The sequence below is a fragment of the Lissotriton vulgaris genome, chromosome 1_1 (genome assembly GCF_964263255.1).
Source record: "Lissotriton vulgaris chromosome 1_1, aLisVul1.2, whole genome shotgun sequence".
Classification (NCBI taxonomy): Eukaryota; Metazoa; Chordata; class Amphibia; order Caudata; family Salamandridae; genus Lissotriton; species Lissotriton vulgaris.
This window is the reverse complement of record NC_141685.1, coordinates 947,288,484-947,315,561: the sequence shown is the minus strand read 5'-3', so window position 1 is coordinate 947,315,561 and position 27,078 is coordinate 947,288,484. Positions and strand designations below refer to the sequence as shown.

Here is a 27,078-nt window from a genome sequence, read left to right as displayed (position 1 = left end):
TATAGAGTCACACATACTATATGGGTTCTCCTGCCATAATAGTAAAGTGCAAATGATTATAGAATGAGCTAGTTGGTAAGAATTAGCAAACTCTTTCTTGGTAGTTGCTTCTGTTAGGCACTTCCTAAGTTTTTATTGAATATGTTCTTGTTGTGTGGTGTTGTGTTCCATGGCACCAGTTCCTCATTTTTTCATATGCACCCTTGTAATTGCATAAATACCATAGCAGGTTGGTTTCCTAGAGTAGGCTAGACCACAGGAGCTCTATGATGTCCAGCTAAAAATTGTTTTGGTATAGTGTGTGGGACAGGGATTTTCTCTTTTTTGTTGAGAACTCATTCCACCAGAGCCAAAGCTGCTACCACTGTGTTGGCACGTGGAGTGCTTGTTCTTGACAAATGTCAGGCCGCATGGGCATTATTGCACACGTTCATGAAGCATTACTGACTTCACGCCCAGTTCCAACGGGAAGGTTTTGTCACCCATTTGGTCTTGCAATGCCTTTTGGTTTGAGCCCACTACACAGACCCTCACCTTTGGGAGTCACTTCTTCAGTATCTATTCTAAAGGTGAGGAATGTGTGGCTAGACGTATTCACCCGGAGAATAGGTTCTCACCTTCAGTAATGCTCTTTCTGGTGGATACTCCATCTGAGTAGTAGAATGGAAAGTCTTAGGATGTTAGCTACAGATTGTATTTGTTTTGGGATATTCCATAGTGGTGTCATGAAGTCAAGAGTTTGAGGTACAACATGTTGGGATGGGAAGAGGTGCTGCTTTTTTAAATTTTCAGGTGCATAGTCTCTTTGGATGCGGGGTGCACATTGTTTATGAATGTTGTAGAGGTGCATAATGTAGCGTATGCATTTGTGGGTATGCGGATATGTATGGTGTGCACCTGTCTTAAGTTGCTGGCTGCAAAAAACTGGAATGTATGACACTATTTTTTATGATACAAATTACAGAAGTAGTTGGATAGCTATGTGGTGTATTAGGTCCTCCGAAGAAAAGCCCACGACTCACAGATCCTATAGCTTTTTACTTCATTATTTTGTTTATCCATATGTACCTACTACCTCTCATAGAGGTACATATAACAGATCCCTGTCACTGAGATTACCATACTTTTATTCAGATACCCATTTCTGTTTGCTATTCATCCTGAGCAGTCACAATGTTTGTATTTCAATGTTCTTGGCTTTTTCCTTTGAGTACATAGCAAAGAGTCTAAAACATATGTTTAGAAGATGTATAAAATGTGATACTACTTAGACAATTGTAAAATTACTTAATTCGGACATCTGCTCTTTACATAGGTCCGAGTTAAGACCAGAAAACATTCATCTACTTCTACCCGATTCGCACTTAACACTACTGACCACATGTTGCAGCAATAAAAAAGTAATATCTTTGCTTAGGTGGTAGCCCTCACACTTTGTCCATGCTATTGGACATACTGCACAGTGATTGTAGGTCCACAGAGGTTTTCCTGCACTCAAGCTGGTGGTGTTCGTTCTCTTCTTGTCGACCTGTGCAGCTCCACAGAACAGCCCACTTCTCAGACTTAGTCATGTGACGTGGTGAAAGTAGATAATAGTAGATAAAAACTGCAACCGTGCCTCCTAGTATAGGTCCGATCCAGAAGATCTGAGGGGAAAAAATGGAACATTAGCTCTGAACTACCCAAAGGATCCATATCTGTGTTGCTATCACTCGCTCATTTTTCCAGATTTTCTAAACTCACCATTCCACCACCACCTCATTTAAACTCTCCGAGCTTCATACTAGACCATGGTCTCCCTTAACATTGAAGTCTTCTCTATCCATCTACAGCCTTGCTGCTTCAAGCAGACTGCAATAAAACGTCCCCCCCTACCCCCCCCCCCCCCACTATATAAGTGTTCGCCCTTGAAGCTGCAGCCGACATTGATCAATGGGTATTTCCTTTACGTATGAATGAACTCCACTACTTTCCTTCAGGCATGCGCTCTGTAACCCCTTTTTAACAAATTTCCATAACTGGAGTTATTTCCTCATGGTTCATATTATTCCTGCGCTTGGAGCGGTCTGTTTTAGATCCATATTCTCACTTTGCAGCCTTGGATTTCCTATCTGAATTTCAGAGCCAATTCTTACCCAGTGGACCGGGAAGTTTCCTGTTATCAGCGATGGTCCAAAGGATCGAGCAGGATTCATAGAGCAGCCAGTATAGTATATCTAAGAAATGAGTATAGAAGCAGAAATCAAACATCACAGCCTCTGTTTTCAGAGCTCAGTGTTAATACTAAAGAGATAATGTAAGGTATGGAGGAACAGTGTATCCAACATAAAATGATGCGTTGAGCATTCCAACAACCTCTCAGTTTCCCCGCCCCATTTACAGCTGGAGAAGCCGGCGGGGTTCTGTTGGCAGAGCTGCATCTGTCTCTTCCTGCGGAAACCCTTGATCTGCCCACTGCAGGGCTACTGAGCTATAGTGGCGGCTTCCCCACCTTATTTAGGGTGGGTTACTGTCACTAGTTTTCCAAAACCGGGACTGCTGTACAAGACATGGCTGTCCCTTGTAGCAAATGAACGTTAACATCAGCACACTGCTATTTTGTTCTGCAAGACCAAACTCCAGCTGGCAGAACAAAATACTTATCCAATAGAGATAATCAAACATGGCACTTGTTTGGCAAGGATCAGTCCCTTCAATAGAGCTGCTGTTGTGCCTGATTTAGAGGACACTGGCTCGGTTTAATACTTTGAAAAGCATTGTTAGAGAAAAATTCCACCATACATGTAATTTTCATCAGAGCAGAACTTGCTGGAGGATTTACCACCACCATGCTACAGCAAAGGAGTGGTAATTCCTCTGTTGGGGAATTTTCCTGTGGAAATTACACATAAGAAGGAAATTATGTAGTTATTGCTTTTCATAGCACTATTCTCAATGGAAGGAAACATTGGGGCATATTACCAAGCGATAGCGCTAATTATCGCTATTGCTTGGTTAGCGTGAAAAAATTATCGCTGAGCTGCGGCGATTTTTATCGCAGATAAACCTTGGTATTACCAAGGTTTATCGCAAATGCGATAAAAATCGGCTGCAATGCATGAATATCGCTGAAAAGTCAGCGATATTCATGCATTAGCGAGCTAATGCTCTTAGCCATGTTATCCACCTCCCATTGGATAACATGGCTAAGAACTGCTCAGGGCAGGTGTTAGCTTTTGGAGATATTCGCGCTTACTTCGAATATCTCCAAAAGTTGGTAATAGGAGATAGCGATGTTAGCGACTGTTTCCAGTCGCTAACATCTTGGCACGCCCACTTTGCATGTCATTAGTGATAAATATCACTGATATGCAAAGTGGGGCCCAAGATGGTCGCTATCTCCTACTAGCTGTCACTAACTGGTGTTAGCGACAGCTAGGTAATAGGGAGATCATTTTATCTCCGCTTTCTTGGCTTTTAAAGTCAAAAAAGCGGAGATAAACATCTTGATAATATGCCCCATTGTCTTTACAAATGTCTTGCAATAAGCTGCTCTCAGTACATTGTTAGCAGCTATTCTCATTGCTATGAAGCCCCTCTGCATCAGACATTGGAGAAGCAGTTGGTGGGTTGTGGTTTGCTGAGAGTGACTGCCAGTGTTTCTGTTCATAGTTATCTCCTAACCCACCTGCCTGTAACAGTTAAGCAGGAAATATGCTTTTATATGGTGCTGCTTGCTACATGGAAGTAGCGAGTATAATGCCGCCTATTACAGAGAAGCAGAGAGTATGCTTCTATGTAACAATGAAGTTGCTCTTTACAGCAGTGGAAACAGTATAACGGTGCCTGCTAAAGTAACATTTGTGTTGTCCTTTTTTACCTCTTGCTATAGGGAAACAGGCAGCGTGTTTTAATGTATTGTATTGTATTGTAATTGCATTTACATAGCGCTTACTACCCCTGACGAGGCGTCAAATTGCTTTTTCGGCGAGTAGCGCTCTACTCCGGAACCTATAGAGGATTAGTGTTGAATTAGTATAGTGAAACATGCAAGTACATTTTAAGTGGTGGATAGGTTAGTCAGATATTTGGATTTGGAATGATAGCAGAAGGATGGAGGAGGACAAAGGTTTGTATTTATTTATCGCTTGTTGACGCATGCTATTCTATTCAGGAAGCCTACAAAGGATTAGTGGTGAATTAATATGGTGAAATATGAAGTAATTTATTAGTCTGTTACTTGTAGTGAGAAGGATAGCGGAGGGATAAAAGGGGAAGAAAGGTTTGCATTCATATAGCACTTGTTACCCCTGATGGGTGTTGAAGTGCTTTTCTGGTGAGTAGCACGCCACTCCGGAACCCATAAAGGATTAGTGTTGAATATTAGTAGAGTAAAAAAATATGAAGTAATTTGAGTAGTAGATATGTTATTCAGTTATTTGGGAAGTGTATTAGTATAGTTGAATATGAAATTTGAGAAGTGAACATGTTAGTCTGTTAATTTTGATTGAAAAGGATAGTGGAGGGAGAAAAGATTGAAGGAATTTTTTCTTTTTTGTTTTAGGTCTTAGCAGTAGGAAGAGGCTTTGGGATGAGTAAAAAGGAGTTTTGGTGGCTCCTTTCTAGGAGAAGCAGGTAGTATGTTTTTGAATCCCACTTCCTGCCTGCTGGAGAAAAGCAGGCAGATTGTTCCTATAGGGTTATGCCTGCGACAAGGGTGAAGTCATTGATTGTTATATATGATGCTGCCTGCTACATCCAATCAAGCAGTATTTTTCTGTGTACTGTTGACTGTTACAAGGAATCGTTTTTTTTAAAACTTAAAAAAAAATTGGGGAAATATTTGCTGATTGCATTAAGAGAACCATAATTTTCCTTCACAACATATCTACTTTTAATGCCTTTATTATATATTTGAACAAGTGCCTGTAAACTTCCTATACTGTTGCCCCTGCTGTCCTCGGTCTGTTAACCAGCCTAGAAGCCCTCTGAATAGAATCTGGCCTACAGCCACATCGTGTGCCCAATCCACTCCTTCCCAGAGCTCAAAGGGCGTGGCCTTCTGGTGTGCCCAAAAAGCTCAGGATGATGGAGGTGGTTTTTAACTTTGCTTTGAGCCCTTCCCCTTACTCCAAAAACCCTTTGGGAAAGGACTTCAGCAATGCCTTCTGCACTGTAGGTTCTGGGTGTGGCTGAAAACCACACCCTGGGCCTCTCTGCTTTTATTGTTCTGACCACAGTTTCTGGTCATACTGTATCAGCTCTTACCACGCTTATGGCCTTCGGTCATGGCTAGCATTGCCAGTCATTCAACCCCCAAAAGCGCACAGCTCCTTCTAAGTAAGTATGGTGTTGTCTATGACCTTGAGATGCTACTAATGTAGCTGGCTTTTAATGTAGTTGGCCAATGTAAGGGCACACTATGCAAAAAGTCCATATGACCCGTATTGGTTTACAGGGGTTTACTTTAATAATCCCAAATGCTCTAGCTATGGTAGTGTGGTCGGGCAGCTTAGGCGTATCAGAGGGAAGTGTTAAGAATTTGTTGTACACACAGAGTCAATAAATGGGATACACACACTCAAGAAGAAATCTGAGACCAATTTATAAAAATATCACAGATTTTGTTATGAATTTAGACACCAACATCTTTAGAATCAGGTAAGTACTTTTAAAGTACTTTTAAAGTTATCAATTTTACAAGTAAACAGTAAAATACTCAAATTACGATTTTTGATGTAGGAGCCTCGAACTGGGAATGTTATCCTATGGGAGGAAAAACATACGCAGCAAACATATGCTTGAAGTCTGTGATGGGAGGTGCCCTTTAGGACTGAAGGTACTCTGTGGCCTGACGATCAAATAATGGCTTTTTGCGGGGATATGAATATATGTTAAAATTAATTTATATATATATAAATATCTACAATATGTTTCCCTATAACATTGCTAAAAAAAATTGTAAATGTGCAATATAAAGTCAGAATGTAAACATAAAATTCATATGTGAACATTTGAATGTCAAGGTTTTTAGATTACCACCATTAAGTTTACTAGTCCTAAACAGATTACAATCACTGGATAAATCCCTATGTATACTTGCCAACCTAAGTGACATATACCCAAGGTTGTGCTCAATTAATAAAGTGCATTGTGCTAAGTGCTATTGAAAAAAAAATAAGTCTAAAAATAATTCTGGACTTGTTCCTCTGGATCAGACTGAGCCCAGAATTGATCACAGAGGAACCAACCTCACTGCTGGTTTTTACATAAAATAGCAATTGATACTGAGAATTATGAGGGCAAGAGCTAATAAATGAGATTTAGAGGCATGTAATAACTTTGAATATATACTTAAGTGCAAATTGCATAGCAGCATACACAGTTCATACAGTACAATGAAATCATGTGCAAATTGTTGTGTAGCGTTTTTAAATAATTATGAAATATAAAACAATAAATAACTATCAAAAGTTAAAACCGTCTAAAATTCATATATTGCAACAGTATATTTTTGTCTTTTAACTGGGTAGCATTAAATTGAATCTAGGAGGCCTCAGTGTAAACATGTATACATATCTTCCGTAAGATTTAAACCGTTAGGTTGTTTACTATCTAATTGGAGAATGTATTTAGTCTCAAGTTTTCTTAACTGAGTCTCTCTATTGCCACCTCTTCTACTTGCACATATTGAATCGATCACATAGTACTGTACCTGGTTACTGTTACTCTGGTGGAATTTCTTGAAATGCCTTGCTACAGGATACGTATTGTCCTGATTTGTGATAGCCCTAAGGTGCTGTAATATACGTTTGTGTACCGGGAGTTTGGTACTCCCGATATAGCGTAGGGCACAAGGGCATTCAAGAATGTAAATGGCAAATTCTGTTTTGCATGTTAGGACCTTATTGATTGTATGGTCCTTATTGCCAAAACCATCTCTAAAGGTCTTTTTATTAATGCCATGTGCACAGGCCTTGCAGGTTTTGCATTTAAAGAAACCTTTATTAGTTTGCCACCAAGAGGTTTTATCGAGTACTTCAGGACTAGTATCTACCAATTTGTCTTTCATTGAGGGTGCACGACTGTAAGTGATAGATGCCTTACTGGGAAGTGAATTACCAATTATGACATCCTTTATTACACTAGGCCAATTTCTGTTTATAATCTTGCGCAGCTCTGTATGTTGATTGCAAAAGCCTATTATGATTATGAATGGCTCTATTGGTACAGTATTGGAGGTTGTAGTTACCTGCTGCAAGTTAGGTATATCTTGTGCAGTACAATATTTACTAAGCAACTGAGATTGAGTCACCAGCGGCTTACCTGCACTTTGTGGCCAACGGGCTTTGCCGTGAGGGAAACGGCGGGACGAGCATACGCCGGGAGGCGTCCACAGGAGACCGGACCACAATCCCCAGCACGCCCTCTGCCTGCAGCGCGCCCGTGATGCGCAAAGAGCGCCCGGAGGCGCCAGTTAAAGGCTGACCCCCCGGGAGCCCAGTGGGGGAACACCAGCGGCTTACCTGCACTTTGTGGCCAACGGGCTTTGCCGTGAGGGAAACGGCGGGACGAGCATACGCCGGGAGGCGTCCACAGGAGACCGGACCACAATCCCCAGCACGCCCTCTGCCTGCAGCGCGCCCGTGACGCGCAAAGAGCGCCCGGAGGCGCCAGTTAAAGGCTGACCCCCCGGGAGCCCAGTGGGGGAACACCAGCGGCTTACCTGCACTTTGTGGCCAACGGGCTTTGCCGTGAGGGAAACGGCGGGACGAGCATACGCCGGGAGGCGTCCACAGGAGACCGGACCCCAATCCCCAGCACGCCCTCTGCCTGCAGCGCGCCCGTGACGCGCAAAGAGCGCCTGGAGGCGCCAGTTAAAGGCTGACACCCCCTCTCGCCCGCGAGTCGCGCGCGGGAGCGACCGGGAGAAGCCCGGGACAAGGGCGGGGCCGTCTGTGGCCGTCAGGGGCCAGAAGAGGCCGGGCTGGGCCATCCCCCTTGGCACGAACAGTGAGTACCATTGAAGGACACATCATGGAAAATCCATCTGTTCCCCTTGTTTTATTTAAATAATATTCACCTAATACTGTCAAATCAAGCCCTGAAATAACAGTACAAAGTACACTACCGGACAACTACTTATTGAAAGTGGTCTCCAAAATCAACAGTGACAGAAGGAAGTCACTAGGAAAAAGTACTATTGCAGACCCCCCTTTGACCCTGTCTGCTGAAGCAAATAACTATATTAACCTAGATAATATTGTTAATGAGATGGTCGCTCCTGTAGAGCTTGATAATAGTCTTAATGTTGAAGTGACTAAGGTTTCAGACAAGTCAATAACGGGGGATGATAACCAATGTGATAATGTTGGGGGGACACCTCAGCATTCTGGGAGGGGTTCCAAATTTTTGCGCGCCTGTAGAAAAACAGCCCCCAAGCGAGGTAGTCATATCTCTAGAAAGAAAAAAGACACCACACATTTGGAACATACCGAGGACTTAGGATCTCTGAGCCAAGATAAATATGTTTCCATTAAGCCCGACCAAATTGACTCACTAATGAGTACTATTCTCAATAAACTTAGTATGGTGGTAGAGCCATTGTTAACTAAAATAGGAGATCTCCAGGAGGAGGTAGCTAGGTTAAGGGGTATGGTGGGCAAGCAAGCCGACAACCTAGAAAAGTCTTTAGCTCACATCAAAAAGACAACTTGTCCAGCCACTGCTCCCACTAAGGATAAGGAGCAGCCACAAGCCTCAACTAGTGCCCCTCCCATTACCACCAGGAAACACTCTTCTAAAGAACAACTGAAACCACTGCCCACATCGACTCAGGAGGCAGGTAGATCTACAAAGCAATCTAACAATGGGGTTACAAGCACTTTGCCGGGTGTCATATTACCAGCCCCCATGCAAGTATCGGCACCTGTGGTGCCAGCTCCATCTGATACGACGGGAGGGTCTAATGGGGTGCCCACTAGGATATGTAGACGCCCAGTTGATCTTCCACCCGACTGTGTACCCTACGTTGTGGTATTAACTAACGTCCCCATTCTCACTCAGCCCCCAAATGATTATGAGACACCTGACTCTTTGAGGAATAAAACCATCTCTTGGTTAAACCGTCATTGTGGCTATCCAGTCGGCTACTCTGATCAAATTATCTCCATCAGAAGAGTCAACTGGATAGGTAATACCAGAAAAGTCGGTGGGGGGGATTGTGTGATAATAAATTTTAAGCACCCACAACATGTGGCGACTGTCTTGCTTAGAGCGGCCGCAATTACACAGTCGGAGACTGAAGTAGTTGCTAGACCATTGGGCTACTTTTATAATCACCTGGGTCGGCAACCCCCGGCAAACAGTAAGGAGAGGGTACCGAGTAATCCTACCTATCCACCTATGGTAAATAGACCAGTGATGCCCAACTTTTTCTTTGGCCCACAAAATGGTCTATTCACCCCACTGCTGCATATGGGGAATTCTATGCTAGGGGGGAATGTTCCTTTAATGCATACCCCCAACCAATTTGTACCTTTTGGTAGTACCCCTTTATGCGATAATGGTATGGTTTACCAGGTCCCAACCCAGAACAGGTTTCAGTCCCTGAGTTACCTAGATCAGAACGACTGACATGAGATTGACCCTCCTAGGGATGTAGGAAATAGTACCCTTAATGAAGAAGTTATTTTGTTAATTGAGGAACCGGGTAATGATGTGTGCTTGAACTGTACTTTGACAGGGGGTGATATCCCAAATTTTATACATAACATAGAGCCTTTTACTATTGAGAATAACATGTCCATATCTAGTGTTGAACAGCTTAATGTTAGCCATGAGAGAGTGAAGGTAACCTGTTACATTGCTAGCTGGAACATTGCTGGAATTGCGGGCAAAGAGGATGCGTTAGGTTGGAAGGATTTTGTGGATTTATTAGATATCCTTTGCTTACAGGAAACCTGGTGCAAAAATTTCAAAGGCATTGATGGGTATGTGTCTTATGAGCTCCCAGCACTACCCTCAACCCATGGTAGAGCTAAAGGTGGGTTGATGGTGCTGATTTCTGTCAAATTACCCATCTCAGTGAAAAAGTTTGTTAATGTGGGGGCGCATTCGCAAATTCTATGGCTTACACAAGAAATTGGCAGAAATATTCTATTGATAAATTTCTATAATAATGTTTTTGACAACACTAGACATGTAGCAATTAATGAACTAGAAACGGCAGTGAATAATTTTGTGAAGAATTTTAATGGTGTTTTTGAATTTATTTTTGTGGGGGATTTTAATGTTCCTGTGTGCCCATTATCCACTCAGAAGGTTTGTGGTGTGTATAACCGACAGGGGGAAGCTGAAGTCCATTTTCCCCATCACACCTACGGGGAAACCTTGAATAATTTTATGATTCAATATGACATGGAAATTATGGACAATGCTAAAAATGACATGGGCGAAAATATACCAACTTTTAAAGGAAGGGGCGCGAATACCATTATTAATTTTATGTGCATGTCTTCTACAATTGCTCCGCTATGCCCAATGCCCAAGGTGATAGATATTATGTTGAGTGACCATAACTGTTTGACTACTGAATTAACTTTCTGGAAAAACGACCATGTCTATGAACAGGGTATCATTGCTAATATTGAACCCCATAGACAGAATGGATATAGACTGAGGTGGAAAGGAGAAAAAGCGGACATAACATCAGACTCCATTATTTCTAGTTGTCTGATGGAGATCACAGCAATTTTAGAACAGGAAGACACCTCGTCTGACAGTATCGACCACTTTAACAGGATTAATTCTATCATCAATAAAAAGTTTACTAAAGAGGTTGGGTCTAAAGTTAGGTGTGTAAGGGGTTGGTTTGACCATGCTTGCTCTACTGCCCGGAATGACCTTAAAGAGGCTCTTGCAGCAAAACCAAGGGACAAGAATTTGGTGGTCCAACTTAGACAGGGATATAACACGACCCTCAAACGTAGAAAAGCTGAATTACAGCAAGAAGCCTGGGATAATCTCACCCAAGCTGCGGACACAAATAATTGTACCCTGTTCTGGTCCACGGTGAACAGCCCTTTCCTAAAAGATGACAAGGTCCCAGAACTTACATCTAATGTGAGCATGGACTCGTGGATCCAGCATTTTTCTAACATCTTTGACTCTAGTAATTTAACAGATTCCAATGGAGATAGATGGCCCACCCTAGCCTTAGATATTACCATTGGAGAAACCATGGCTAGTATAAGATCTAGTAAAGGAGGTAAGGCCCAGGGGCCTGATGGCGTCCCCATAGACGTGTATAAGACTGCGCCAGATATTTGGGGTCCTCTGCTTACCAAAATCTTTAATACAGCCATCTGCTGTAAAATACCGTCTACTTGGGAAGAGTCCATAATCATCCCCATTTATAAGAAAGGAGACCGGGGGGATGCTAAAAATTATCGACCTATATCCTTATTGGACTCATCTGTTAAAATTATGAGTAGGGTCCTTCTTGTAAGACTAGAGGAGTGGGCAGAATCAAATGAGATTCTAAGCAATTGTCAGTTTGGCTTTAGGAAAGGCCGCGGTACTATTGAACAGTGCCTGAATTTAGAGCTACTAGTGGGAAAATACACCCAGGCGAAAAAAGGGTCGCTCTATCTATGTTTCGCTGACCTTAGTAGCGCCTTTGATTTGGTAGACCACGCAATATTATGGGCCAAATTATTGGAAATGGGTGCACCTGAAGGCATTATTAATTTTTTAGCCCGACTGTATGAAAAGCTTCGCACCAGTGTCCGCTATTGACCCAATGGGGAATGTACTACAAAGTTTGGGATAGGAAGAGGTATTAGACAGGGGTGCGTTTTAGCACCCCTGCTTTTTACCCTCTTTATTAATGAGGTGGAATCTGCCCTGCAGGCAGTCGCTGCGGATGCCCCTAGAGTTAATAACTTTAATATACCTGTATTGCTCTATGCGGACGACGCAGTGCTACTGTCTAGGACACCCTTGGGTCTCCAACGTCTGATGGATTGTTTTGTATCCTTCATTAAGAATAGGAAATTGGTGATCAATAAGTCTAAGACATATGTAATGGAATGCAATTCGGGAAAAGCAAAAACCAGAGGTAAAACCCACTATGTTATTGATGGTGAACCAGTTAAAAAAGTTGAACATTTTTGCTATTTGGGGATTACCTTTTCTAATAATGGGAGCTGGGCCACCGAACAGAAAGTAGTCAGAACTAAAATGATTAGGAGCTCTAATGGGGTCTTTTTGTTTGCCAAGAAGTTGGGGAATAGACGTATTAAAGACATGTTAAACATCTACCAAGCTAAATGTCTCTCTGCGGCCCTTTATGGGGCAGGTGTTTGGGGTTTGTCATCTGCCAAGAGCCTTCAGGTAGAGGAGAACCTCTTCCTGAAAAAGCTCTTATGTTTACCCAAGTCTACTTCCAATTCCTTGGTTCATAACGAAACAGGGATCCGAGCCCTAAATGATCTGATTATGCTAAGGCCCATACTATTGTGGCGCCCTATCTGGCTCAGTGAAGGTACCTCATTGAACAGAGCAATTATTAAGGACTGCTTTTTATTGGACCAGCACTTGAAGATCCCCTGGATCAAATATATTATTGAATGTTTACAAAAATTATTCGGGATCAATGTGTTAACGGACCCTTACAGTCTCTCGGAAATCCCCAAATCTAATGTGAAAAGAATCTTTTTAAATCACTGTAATGAAAGGCATCTTCTAGAGGATTCTAAGTTAACAACATGTGTACTGTACAATAGCATGAATGAATTTACTGGTTTCAGCCCTTATCTGTCACAGGTAACAAGAACCACGCACCAGTTTGTACTAACCAGAATGAGGATGGGTATAGTACATTATCTGGTTGCATGCCCAAACATTAAAATGCGCCCTATTGGCCCCTGTGAATGTGATAATAAAACTGAACAAAGCACTAAGCACTTTTTATTAACATGCAAACTGTATAGGGAGTTACGGAAATTCTACTTGAAGCCATTATTTAATAGATATGGAGTGAGATACACTTCGGATGCTATGAGACTGCTTTTTAATTTGAATCATCCGGACATTTGCTTTTTTACCGCTTCTTTTTTTGCTTAAAGCTATTAGCGCCAGGAAAAGTATGTGTTTTTAAATATATGTACATTTTTAAATATTTATTCCATCCCCCTCTAGATATTTTGTATCATGTGGTATTTCTTGGAGATATGTATTATTTAATGTATTGTTTGTTATTAAGAATTGTATATTTTACATTATGTGTTTTCTTTAATGAATTATGTATGAATTGTCTGTATTATATGTGCTTTTATGGACATGTTTTTTAAATGCTCCGAATAAAGCTTTATGAAATGAAATGAATCAATCACATAGTACTGTACCTGGTTACTGTTACTCTGGTGGAATTTCTTGAAATGCCTTGCTACAGGATACGTATTGTCCTGATTTGTGATAGCCCTAAGGTGCTGTAATATACGTTTGTGTACCGGGAGTTTGGTACTCCCGATATAGCGTAGGGCACAAGGGCATTCAAGAATGTAAATGGCAAATTCTGTTTTGCATGTTAGGACCTTATTGATTGTATGGTCCTTATTGCCAAAACCATCTCTAAAGGTCTTTTTATTAATGCCATGTGCACAGGCCTTGCAGGTTTTGCATTTAAAGAAACCTTTATTAGTTTGCCACCAAGAGGTTTTATCGAGTACTTCAGGACTAGTATCTACCAATTTGTCTTTCATTGAGGGTGCATGACTGTAAGTGATAGATGCCTTACTGGGAAGTGAATTACCAATTATGACATACTTTATTACACTAGGCCAATTTCTGTTTATAATCTTGCGCAGCTCTGTATGTTGATTGCAAAAGCCTATTATGATTATGAATGGCTCTATTGGTACAGTATTGGAGGTTGTAGTTACCTGCTGCAAGTTAGGTATATCTTGTGCAGTACAATATTTACTAAGCAACTGAGATTGAGTCATCAACATCGATTTCTGTATAGCCTTCCTGATAGTTTTTTGGAATAGCCTGTTTCCATGAATCTGGCCATGCTAGATTTTTGTGCTAACTCTAGCTCCTTGTCATTGCTACACAGTCTTCTTAACTGGATCATTTCCCCCGTAGGGTATGCTTGTAATTAAATGGGCCAGGTGTGCACTACCTGCATGTAGCGTGGTATTGCCTGCAGTGCTTTTTCTATATTGGCGTGTTTCAAGACCATTCTCAGTTACAAACACTTCTGTATCCAAAAAGGCTATTTTCTCTTGGCTCAAAGTTGCTGTAAAATTAAGGTTACAAGAATTTATATTGATGTTTGACACAAAACTTAGTGCGTCTGTCTTGCTGCCTCTCCAAATTATGAATAAATCATCAATATATCTGTACCATGTGGTCACATTATTAGCCATAATTTCTTTATGTTCAACCAGGAGGACCAGTTCCTCCCAAGCTCCCATGTGTAAACATGCGTAGCTTGGTGAGAAACTGGCCCCCATGGCTACTCCCTATATATAGATATATATATATATATATATATATATATATATATATATATATATATATATATATACCTACTGGCGGTCGCCAGTAGGTATATTTAGTTAGGATTTTTTCTCTATGGGATTTTTGAAAATTCTATGTCTAATAACTTTGGCGTTTGTGGACGGAATTGGCTGAAATTTTCAGGAAAATGGCACATTTTGTTCCTGAGCAGCCCCTGAAAATTTGGGGGGGGGTTCGTCAAGGGGGGGCCGAGAAAAAAGGGGGGTCCCAAAACGCGTTTTTCCCATGTTAATTTCCATAGGGCGGTTGGCCTCACTTTTAGCTCGAACGGCTGAATGGATTTGCACGAAACTTGGCAAAATTGTAGGGACTGTTAGCCCGATGTGCCTTTGCTAGGTCTCAATATATGTGCTCCAGTGGATTTTGAGAAATTAACGTTCAAAAAAAGATATATATCTGTGACAGCGCTCCGGGCAGCGCTCCGGTTCGCGTACTTGACGCGTAACGGAGCTTTGCGAAGCGAAGCTGATTGGCTCTCCGGTGTCTGTCAACATTCTAAACAGTCCGGAGCGGCCGCCATCTTGTCTCTCGGTAGGATCGAGAGACAAGAGGAGGCCAAAACAAAGGGGGAAATGAAGGAAAGGGGGCAAGGTAGACCCCTTCTGACCCCCTAGGATTGATGAGGGGGATATTATAGAGCCACGCGGGGCAAAAAAATAATAATAATAAATTGCGATTTTTTCGCCGTAGAGACGCGTCTTGGTACGCGAACCGGGCAGCTAACCGGGCAGCTAACCGGCAGCGTAACGGGAGTCTGAGGAGTAGCTGATTGGCTGTCAACATTGTAAACAGTCCGGAGCGGCTGCCATCTTGTCTCTCTGTAGGATCGAGAGACAAGAGGTGGTGAAAAACGAAGGGGGAAATGAAGGAAAGGGGGCAAGGTAGACCCCTCCTGACCCCCTAGGATTGATGAGGGGGATATTAAAGTGCCCCGCGGGGCAAAAAAAAAAATAAATGCGATTTTTCGCCGTAGAGGCCCGTCCCGGTACGCGAACCGGGCAGCTAACTGGGCAGCTAACCAGGAGCGTAACGGGAGTCTGAGGAGAAGCTGATTGGCTGTTAACATTGTAAACAGTCCGGAGCGGCCGCCATCTTGTCTCTCGGTGGGATCGAGAGACAAGAGGTGGAAAAAAAAAGGTGTAAATGAAGGAAAGGGGTAAGGTAGACCCCTCCTGAACCCCTAGGATTGATGAGGGGGCTATTAAAGTTCCCCGCGGGGCAAAAGAAAAAAAAATTGCGATTTTTGGCGGTAGAGGCGCTTCCCGGTACGTTAACCGGGCAGCTAACCGGCAGCGTAACTGGAGTTCGACATATTGTGTTTTTGGAGTGTTTGTTTGCATACCGGGTAGCATTCCGGTAAGCGTAACAAGGGGAAAATCAAGAGAAACAGTAAAATAAAATTTAAAGGAGTAGATTTCCACCAAACTTGGCAAAATTGTAGGGACTGTTTGTTTGATGTGCCTTTGCAAGGCCTCAAGATATGTGCACGTGTGGATTTTGTCTAATTAAGGTTAAAAAAATATATATATATCTGTAAGCGTGCTCCGGCGCGCTTACGTTACGGGTTTTGTTTGAGCTGCAGAGACGATACGTCACGGTTATGCGATGCGTCATGAGGCGTCTCACGGGCTATGTGATACGTCACGTAATAAAGAATATATTTTACAGCTATAGATATTAGCTTTTAAAAAAACCAATGAAATTCACTGAAAAAACCATAGGTTATAGACCATATATAGTTAGGAATTTGCATTTACAAAACCTTGAAAATTCACTGAAAAAACCATAGGTTATAGACCATATATAGTTAGGGATTAGCATTTACAAAACCTTATTTTACTTGCACAAAACCATTGAAATTCCATATATAGTTAGTTGCACTAACTATATATCGCGCACCCGCAATCCACTGCTAATGATGTCACATATTACATCATTCATGACATGGTCAGTGACATCACTGATGACATCACTGATGACATCTCAAATGACATCACTGATGACATCTCAAATGACATCACTGATCACATCACTGATGATATCATTTATGTGATAATACAATGAACATCTTCAGACTCTAATATAACCTTAGATACAATCAGTATAAAAAGACACTCACAGACTGTCACTTATCCATGGAGTTACTTACACACCTAGTCAGTTATGCAAAAAATCAATCACACCTCCATTTCCTCAACTATACAGTTATACACACCTTACTTATTCAAACATATACTAACACATATTTACTGTCTTATACAATCCCTGATACAAGTTCACAATGATCCATACAGCCACTCACACATTCACTGACTCTTATGCATAGTTATTCATATATGTCAACTCTCACATGGAATGTGTTTTACATATGTACTTACTTTGACATGTAGCACTGAGATATCCATTCACTCCCCAATACACTCATGCCCACAGTCAACTGTCCATACAGCTGTTTCCACATGCACTTTTGAACCCATACATTTAGTGAATCAACTGCTCACACATCTATGCACAGAGTCATACACCTCCCAGCCACCCACACACATACTCAGTCTCCCATACAAATACTTGGGCAACCATTCAATAACCCATATAGTTACTCATATAGCTACTGATTTAAACATGCAGCAGTTTACAGAACAACATATATAATGATGCACAAATTAAGACAGTTTAGTCACTAACCCATGCACTCAGCGAGACACATTTAATCATTCTCTCATACAGTCAGTCATGCACCTACTAAATCCTTCATCCAGACACTTATACATCCACTCATTCTTCAATATGTAAGACATATTTTAACTTTACAGAAACATACAGTCACTGGGTGTTGTCATCAGTGATGTCATCAGTGATGTCATTTGAGATGTCATCAGTGATGTCATCAGTGATGTCACTGACCATGTCATGAATGATGTAATATGTGACATCATTAGCAGTGGATTGCGGGTGCACGATATATAGTTAGTGCAACTAACTATATATGGAATTTCAATGGTTCTGTGCAAGTAAAATAAGGTTTTGTAAATGCTAATCCCTAACTATATATGGTCTATAACCTATGGTTTTTTCAGTGAATATATATATATATATATATATATATATATATATATATATATATATATATATATATATATATATATATAAACTTACCAGTAGGTGAAATATCAAATGTATTAATGTGCCTTATAGGGATATTAAAATAGTGAAAGCACGGTCCGGCGTCAAGGGTGTTTATTGTCCCTTATATCCGGAGGTCATCATGTTTTTGCCAACTATTCAAGCCTCACGCGGAGTCAATGGCATTCTTCAGGACCAAGTCCCCCAAACCTATCTTCCTACAGTGAACTTAAACAATGGATGCAAAATCATATGAGACAACAATACACAAAAGGTTACAGCAAGGAGGTTGAACAGCAGGTACATATGATGTAGCATCCTGCTCAGTAGAGGAGGTATACGAATCCTTATAAGAGGGGATGAGGCAGCTAGCACATATTTTGTTGCGTTTTTGCTTAAATAAATGATTGGAACCGTGTAATAACTATACAAGGTACTTATGTATAAGGAAAAGTGGTGTAATGTATAAACATGATATTGTCAATGCTAGCTTAGTATGAAGAATGTGAATATGCAAATGCAACAGAATACAAAAATGATTATCACATTGTATACTCAATTGTCTCCATACAGGACTTTTAACAACAAACTAGTACGAGATAGAAATCTTTTTGTCTTGATAAAGATGGGAGAAATGTGAAGATACCATTGAAACGCGTCAACACTTTGTAAATGACATAATCTCTAAGGGTTTATTGCTTTGGTATCATTCAATTAGAAGTTTGACCAGACTATTTTTACACTGATATAGACAATATGTCCTCGCAAATGACCAATTTATGAGTCTAGAATCGTGTTGTCTCTTGTTTATGTGGCTGTATTGTTATGTTTATCAAATGGTGAAATATATGTTGAAATGTTTTTATGGAATGTGTAAATGAACAGGTTTTCTGGATTAATTTATTGATTTTTATGTGATTTTAATTAAAGAAACATTTTTGTACTGCTCTATCAGAGAGGTTATAAAGACATAGAGCAGTAGAGATTGGCACATGAGAGGTAGGGTCATGAGAGAAGTAAAAGGATGCCGTTGTGAGAGATATTGAGAGAGCGGTGAGTAACAGGTAAATGTGGTAGAGAGTTGAGAAAGAGAGAAAAGGATTAGATATGTAGAGATAAGCAGATGCAAAAAGAGAGGTAAAAAGAGAGGGTTGAGTTGGAAGAGGTGTTGTGAAGTAAACAGAGAGGCATGAGACAGAAATATTACCTTTTAATTACCACTAACTCAGTTCCTGATGATTGAGGTTAGGCAGGCCTCACATGCACACTAAGCATTTGTAAAGTGTGCATGCCCTGATTTCAAATTTAAAAAGTCTGTTTTTAAGCATGTTGCTTTTACAGAGTGGCTTCTGACTGTCCCAATCACTTTACTAATGACCCCCTTGCAAGGTGGGTAGCCTGGACAGTTGCCCACTTTGTCCATCTTAAAGTGTCTCTGCTTACACAGTACTAAAGTAGCAACAGATCTTTCTCCTGTTTTTCCTCCTCTTCCTCCTTCTGCCCCCTCTCACTGTGGGAGAATTTGAACACTAAACAGGCTGACAGCAGCCTCTGCTATATTCTCTGTCCTGGTAATTAGGTACTCAATATCCTGGGAGCTGTTTCTCGTCTCTGTGATTCACTAAGTGGACTGACTGAGGGAGAAGCAGTGGCTGCCTAGATACTGAATACTTTATCTCCACCAAAGTGTTTGCTAGTTATTTCTGAAGAGCAACTTAGGGGTCGGACGGAGGACTCTGAAGTGAATTCCACAAATGCTGGTGTCGAATGGTGGAAATGATCTCACACACTCTACGCTGGCAATTCACCCTGAAACGGGGGTACATTGTGTGTGACTATATAGCTTGTCTTAACATGCATGGGGCGGTTCCCAGCATTTTAGGGGCATAACCCTGCCCTTTTTGTTAAAGTTCTCCACAGATGTCGCTCATAATGCAATTCTTCAAACATGGTAGTAGATCTTTGCTATAAATGGAGTGACTGACCAACACTATCTTTGGTGAGGTTAGCACTGCTGTTTGGTGGACCTGATATTGGAAATAGGGGTGTCTGCTCTAACTCAATAGCTTTCTTGTTCAGAGCTCTAAATTGAATGTTCAAGCAACCTGAGATGCAGGCGGTGGAATCCCTGTTCTTGGCAGATCCTCAGGTGCTGCACTCCTTTTAATGAGACCCTAACAGACATGCTGTTATGCATGCATACTGAATAAGTAGATATGTTCTCAGACATTAATGGTGGGTGTGGCACTAGAAAGGCTGATGTGAGTTTGGATGTCTTGAGGGGTGCTTCATCACTCTCGACCATTCTGCAAAGATGGGGAGTGGTAATGTAGGGGAAGGAGACAAGCTGCTCCTCATCACTTGGGCAGGGTCTGAACGATATAGAATTGTATTCCATAAGCCTGAAGTGTAGCCATTGATCCCAGACATTCAGTGGTGTAGCATGAAGACAATTTTAGTATTGATCTCTCCCCTACCACCATGACAAGCGAGGAAAAGGATGAGCGAAGGAGAACAAACCTTTGACCCACCAATGTTTGCATTATGTTTCAGTAGGTCCTCCCCGTGCTGTAACTTGTTTTCATCTAATTCCAATGTTAGCGAACATATGGAGTGTTGTTTTTTTTAGGTAAAACAGCTTTCTCCTTCCTCTCTCAAAATCGAAAATGCTACACAATGTCTGTCCCATTTGAATGGTGCAGTTTGTTTTGGGAATGTAAAACTGCCCTTTCCCCTTGTTTTATTCTCTGGTAGGGATCATCTTCATGCTTATGATAAAGAAATAGCAAACAAGATGGCTCCCCTCAGACATTTTCAGATTTTCAGAGTCTCAGCCAAGCATGTGGCTCCTTTTTTTAACCAATCATTTTTTTCGGGTACATCTGGAAAACGTAGCCAATTAGGAGGTGTGTTTCCCTTTTTAAATTTTCCAGACCTTTTCAAGCACATCAACAGATCACACATTTGATCTTATTGAGGTTTTGCCCCAACGTCTGACCAAAATACACCAAACTAGTTAAAGGACCACATTTTTCAGCATTTGCTTTCTGTTGTCCCTGACGAATTTCTCAATTGAGACTTCTAAGGGAATTCTTCACAGTGATGGACTTTTCGGATGGCCTATTAAAAAAGGTTTCAAGAGTTGATGGATACTAATAATGTGGCCTCTCATATTAAAGGTCACAGTTTGAATTTGCCTAAATGTAAAAATATAAATATTGTATGATCAGACCATTTCTTTCTACAATTTTAGATAAATTTCACCCATGACGAGCTGGTGTCACAGTATGGTAGGAAGATACCAGTTAGCGCGTCAGTGGTTGGTGCTACGGAAGTGGACTCAACGGGAGCAGGAAAACTTAGGAGTGTGAGCTGTCGGGCAGGCGCCGCGGTTGGTGAACCAGTGAACCGGCGGCCTGCACCCCCCCCTCACCTCACCTGCTGCCACGGGAGTGCGGAGGCACGGCACGGAGGTCCCTCTCCGGTCCCGGAGACTGAGAGGCACGGCTCGGGTCGGGTCGGTGGCGGATCGGCAACAGCAGAGGCTGCTTAACAGCGGGGGTAGGGGCTGCATCAGAGGCCAGAGCCGCGGCTCCGCCCTATTGCAAGGATCCTTACGCTGATTAGTGGGGGCCAGCCAAGGGCTTCAAAGGCCTCCACACGTCCCGCTTTTCCCGGAGACAGCCCGCTTGTGCTTGTGTCATCGCTGTGCTTGCACTGTGAGTGCGGAGCCGCCTACCCTCGGCTTTGGGTTGGCGCCGACGCATCCCTCAGGCTCACATCTGGCGGTGGTTAGCGGCGGGCTAGAGCACGAGTTGCACAGAGCCACAGATCAAAGCAAGTAAAGGCGAGGAGGCACGGAGCTACACAAACTGATAGCAAGCATGTTCGGGAAATAAATGGTGAAGAGTTCGTGCGGGGGTTGTTGCGAGGGGCTTTGACTCGGACCTGGCTGCGCCCCCCCCCCCACCCCCCCGCTTCCCACACTCTGTAAATTGTCCTTAAAGGAAGGTCAGGCTAAATTACACTCATCACCTTTGTACACAGCCTGACTGATTCAACGTTTGAATTATTTGAAATCTGCTACCTAAATAAAGAAAAAAAACAAAGGCTAATCTTAATTTTATCTCCCAATCCTCATCCCTTATATCTCAATTTACAGTTTCAGAACTTCAATTGCCCAGTCGGGGTGGGGCAACTGTTTGTAACAACTCGCCATGAGATCAGGAAAACCCAGAGGAGGGGGAAAAAAAGATAAAGAGCCCACTGTTAGTTCAAAGAAGGAGATGATAATGGATGGATCCACAGCGCCGGTTAAGGTGAATATCAGTACTTCACTCGGATTTACACCAGGAATCACACCTGGAGTAACACCAGGGGGACCAATGCAGGCTGGGGGCAAGCCGACGGTGAAAGGCTGCAGGTGTTGGGAGTTTCAACCTCTGCTATGTCTGTTACATCAGTAACCCATGAATCAGCAAGTGTAAAGCAAATCACCAACAGCAGCAGCAAAAATGTCACTGAGTCAGCCCATCAGGTTGCCCATGACATCATCAGTTCCAGCAGCACCATCAGGACACCACTCATGCCGTAACAGCAGCAAACAGGCATTGATCACAGATTTCCTACGTGTGGCAACTAAAACCATTAAGGAAAATAAGGGAAACAATGTTAATAATGACTCCAACAAATCAAATAATTTTACAGGCTTAAATTACAATAATTCTAATAATAAAATTATAGAACTTCAAAACATAATTGAAATAAATGTCTTCCAAGACAGAATAATAAATGTAGCAAAATAGCAACTGAAGATCTTGGGGAGATACGACCATACACTCAGTGCACAATAGATTTTGAAGTTCAAGGCTCATAAATCCAAACATCCACAGCGCTCCTAGAAAGTGGACAAAGATACAATGCAAAGACGATGGAGGCACTAATCCTTAATAATCCTTTCTTGTCAGAAACACAAATGCTGCAGAAGCAACAACAGTCTTTAACCAGTCTCAGTAGCAACAAAGAGACCATTCCAAAACATCCGCTGAGCTCTAACATCTCTAGTCCTTATGGAAATAGATATATTCAGCAGGAGGTCCTATCTGCATAAGCTCCGGTTTGTGCTGAAATGCACACAAACAAGCAGGACCAATTCTCATTGCCATCTAAGTCATTGGAAAAAGACCATCTAAGTGGACATGAGCTCATGATCTTCAATCAACATGATGATAAGTACTTTAACACCTTGGCTGCTGTGACTTTTCCCCTCCTGTGCTGTCATTCTATGAATACCATTGTTCATGACGAGCTCAGCTCGTCATAAGCACAGCTCCACTGTGCCTCATGACGAGCTGAGCACGTCATGAGCATCGAAGGGGCTATAGGCAAAATCCTTGATAATTCTTAGACAATGCCCCCGTCACAAAACAGGGTTCGATCAAGGGAGTTCTCTGGCGTACTGGATTTTTTACCTCCAGACGTCCACCCCCTTCAGGAACAGAAATATAGCTTTCCACCATCAGCAGTATGGTCACACTTGCTAGACACTTTGGATACCATCGGTAAAGCTATGACTTACCACGCTGATAAATTAGATACCCAAGTGGAACTTCTAAACATGCTTGCCATTTATGTTCAGGGGGTGGAACCAAAGCTGCAAAATTTTAATGAAATGATCACGAGGATTCAGTCAGATAGAGAAACAACTTACCAATCGTGTCACTGCGCCCAAATAATAGACCAACCAGCTGCAGTACCAATCATAATGACCGAACTATTGGGGGCCTTTATGGCTATGCCTTCAAAAATCAATTTATTAGCAGAGAGAGCAAATGAAACACAGAGGGAAGAGGACCTGACTCATTTGAGCCCTTACAAGGAGGAAAATGTAAGTCATAGAGATCAATGCAGCTCAAACACCGGGCGCTACCAACACACCACAGCAATCAAACATTACGGACAACAGACATGCCTCGGCCACTTCACGAGCTGATAATGTCACAAGCAAAATACAAATCAAACAAAAGGCGTAGCTCCTCTAAGCAAGCGAGAGAAAAAACACCTGAGAAAGGCCAGAAAAGGAAAAAAGACAAGACAGGCCCCAAACGTAATCAACACCACGTTAGAGCCAGAAGTGACTCAAAATTAAGCTAATGCTACATTCATAAGCACTGAGGACGCAAGCCCAGCGGCTAATTTGACCGTATAAATTCAAAAGTCCATCACCTCGAAAACCCTCACCCAATTTACAACGTAAAATTACCAGGCAGTAAAAGTCTACAGCATATTTAAGCCCTTAGAGAAGGGAAAGAAACGGCACTCAACAACTCAGACTACACAAACTATAAGTACATTACCCCCACTAGGGCCTAATATGATAGAACCTACCACAACCAGCATTAAGGGAGTTCACCTGCCCAAGGAGGGCGACAAGGAAGAGGAGAGGAGAAACCTTGAACTTATAAATAGACATTGTCTGGGAAGGCCAACAACACATATTTACAAAGCAATACATGTAATGTTCCGAAATTCTTTGGGACCTCATTGGAGCAAATTATGGGGGTAAAACAAAGTGATATGAGCACAGATACTAAACAAAGGCCGGACATTGTTGACAACAACATTAAACTGGAATTTATCCCCCACTATGTCTCAAGGGGAACTCAAGATATCCTCAACAGAGGTGTATTATTAAAATTATTTAAAGCACTTCCTTCCCTGAGCCATATTGGTACCTACAATTTGGAAAGTATAGAATTCAGAATCAATTCTGACTTAATGGGCATGAAATCACCATATCAACTTTTTCCGACATTTCCATCGTTGAGCAGATTTGGCAGCAACAGGATTCATTTGCCAAATGGTGCATAGAGATAAAAAAGCTTGCTCCGCCCCGTTATCCAACACCGTTACAACTACCAAATATACTGAAGGGTATGCTGAGAGGTGTGAAAGGCCTGGATCAATACAGCCCAGGCAATGGTATAGTTCAAACTGGTAGTAAAATCACCATCACCATCGCTCACCCTGCAGCGGACAAGCCCCCGGCCCACGGGCAGAGGAATCCACTTGGTACCAGTGACGGTATGGCATGAAGAAACCCACCAAAAACAGTAAATCCAGCTAATTTCTGCAGCATCTGCTCTTGGAATGTGAACGGCCTAAGTGCAAAATTGGAAGATCCAGACTTCATGGAATTTATTACTCAGTATGACCTACTCCTCTTTCAAGAGACATGGCAGACAAATCCAACATCAAATGTGGGATATAAAGAATATCTCAATCCGGCTAAGAGGGTTTCCAAATATGGCAGAGCAAAAGGAGATCTCTCCATTTTTGTTTCGACAAACCTTTCTTGGGAAGCTTCCGAAATAGATTTTGACTTGACTTGGATGTCATGTATCAAACTAGTGGCTACATCCTCCTTTAGTTTAATCATATTGAATATTTATATCCATCCTTCATTTAAACAAAAGAGGTCAAGTATAGAGAAACTAACAAACACAATAGCCACTCTTAAACTTGCGCATCCACATGTTAACATCATCTTGTCCGGAGACTTCAACATGAACCTTTTAAATGTCAGGAAAGGAAAATCAACAGGCCACACACAACGAAGCAAACAAAGCAATACACACGGTGACAGATGCGCACTCCTGCTGAAAAATCTTTCATTGTGTGCGCTCAACAGACGAGTTTCGTTAGAAGGCTCTCCAGCATACACCAGGGTTACTCAAAAATCAGGCTCAATACTTGATTATACATTTATAGATCAGGACATTCTTCCATATATTACGAACTTCTTAATGAAAGAGATAGCAGAAAGTGATCATTATCCCCAAACTTCCACCATGCTTATAAGCATGGCAAATCCCAAAACAGACAATGCAATGTCTCTACCAACACAATGCTATATTCTCTAAAACGACGTACTTGGAATAAGGGAAAAATAGACGATATCATGGCTACATGCATTACTCTTCTTGAGAACTTCAAAATTGAACTATTGTGTCCAAAGGCTTGGGAATCTTTCACTCATGATCTAAATAATGAATTCTCAAGAAAAGGTAATGGTCGCAAAGAAGGAAGACCAGTAGGGGCTGTGTGGTTCATGAATAGCCTAAGGAAACAAAAAAAAATGCTAAATAAATATTTAAGACAACTTCGAGTCCAAGGCTCAGAACCCTCCCATGACATCCTTGCCCTAATTTCAAAAACAAGAAAAGAGCTAAAAAGAGACATCAAGGTGGCCAAGAATGATTATAGTGAATATCTCTGGGTGAAGCTTTTCCATGTCAGCAAACAGAGAGACTCTAAGCTGTTCTGGGAAGTTATCAACCAGTTATCAAATGGCAAGAACCAGCATTTCAACTCAGAAATAGCAGAATACACCTGTAGAGACCATATCAATCAGACTTACAACGCCATTCCACTCTTAGGTGATATAAAACGGGAAATTCCTACACTAGAAATCGCCTACAAGACACAAAAGCTAGAATCTTCAGAACATCTGCTACAGATTACACAAGATCAGGTTCTGAAAACTATTTAAAAATCTAAGATCTGAGGGAGCACCAGGGCCTAATGGCTTGCCAAACGCACTCTTCTGGCACGACCCCTCATATTGGTCTGGCATTCTCACTCCATTGTTCATGCACGCGTTAGCAACTGGCTCGATCCAGGATTCCTGGCGAGGAAGTATTTTAAATCCCATATACAAATCGGGTTCACGTTCAGACCCTGTGAACTATGGAATGATTGCACTGATTGATGTGGAGGCCAAGATATATGCTTCGAATTTTTTGACAGATCTAGAGGATATGGTCAATCGTATAAACCTGATACCAAATGCGCAAACTGGATTTCGGGCCGGACTGGGCACCCTTACCAATATTTCTGCTGTGACACTTCTAGCCAATCAAGCTTATGCAAAATCTCGAACCTTGTACGCTTGCTTTATTGACCTTAAAGCAGAGTTCGACAAGGTTCCGAGAAAGAAGCTGTGGGCCAAAATGCAAAGCTGGGGTGCACCGCCCAAACTTTCAGAGGCAATAATCAATCTTTACTCAGATACGTGGGTGCAGAAAAGGAAAGGAGATGGCCGCACCATAACAAACAAGATCCCAACACCAAATGGGCTAAAACACGGGTGTGTGTTGGCCCCTGTTTATTCAACATCTATATAAACGATCTGCAGAAGTATCTCCAACAAGTGCAAATTGACCCCCCAAAATTAGGAAAAACGGCAATCAGCAGCCTTCAATACGCAGATGATATCGTGCTTCTAGCACAAACACCAAATAGGCCTGCAGCGATCGATGACATAACTAGGAACTTATATTACTTCTGCTCAATTGATAATAAACCTTAAGAAAACTAAGGTGTTAA

The 27,078-nt window shown here is 41.9% G+C and overlaps 1 protein-coding gene across 1 annotated transcript in view; it reads right to left on the bottom strand.

Annotated features, from left to right (window-relative positions):
- Nucleotides 1-1,276: 1,276 nt before the first annotated feature.
- Nucleotides 1,277-27,078, bottom strand: part of LOC147748248 (aquaporin-5-like) — a 44,522-nt gene continuing 18,720 nt past the window's right edge. Inside the window, exons 3-4 of the mRNA XM_086936399.1 lie at nt 2,136-2,216; nt 1,277-1,646 (exon numbers count right to left, since the gene is read on the bottom strand). Coding sequence (XP_086792525.1) covers nt 1,428-1,646; nt 2,136-2,216 — 300 coding nt within the window. The 3' untranslated portion in view covers nt 1,277-1,427. The remainder of the gene's footprint in view (nt 1,647-2,135; nt 2,217-27,078) is intronic.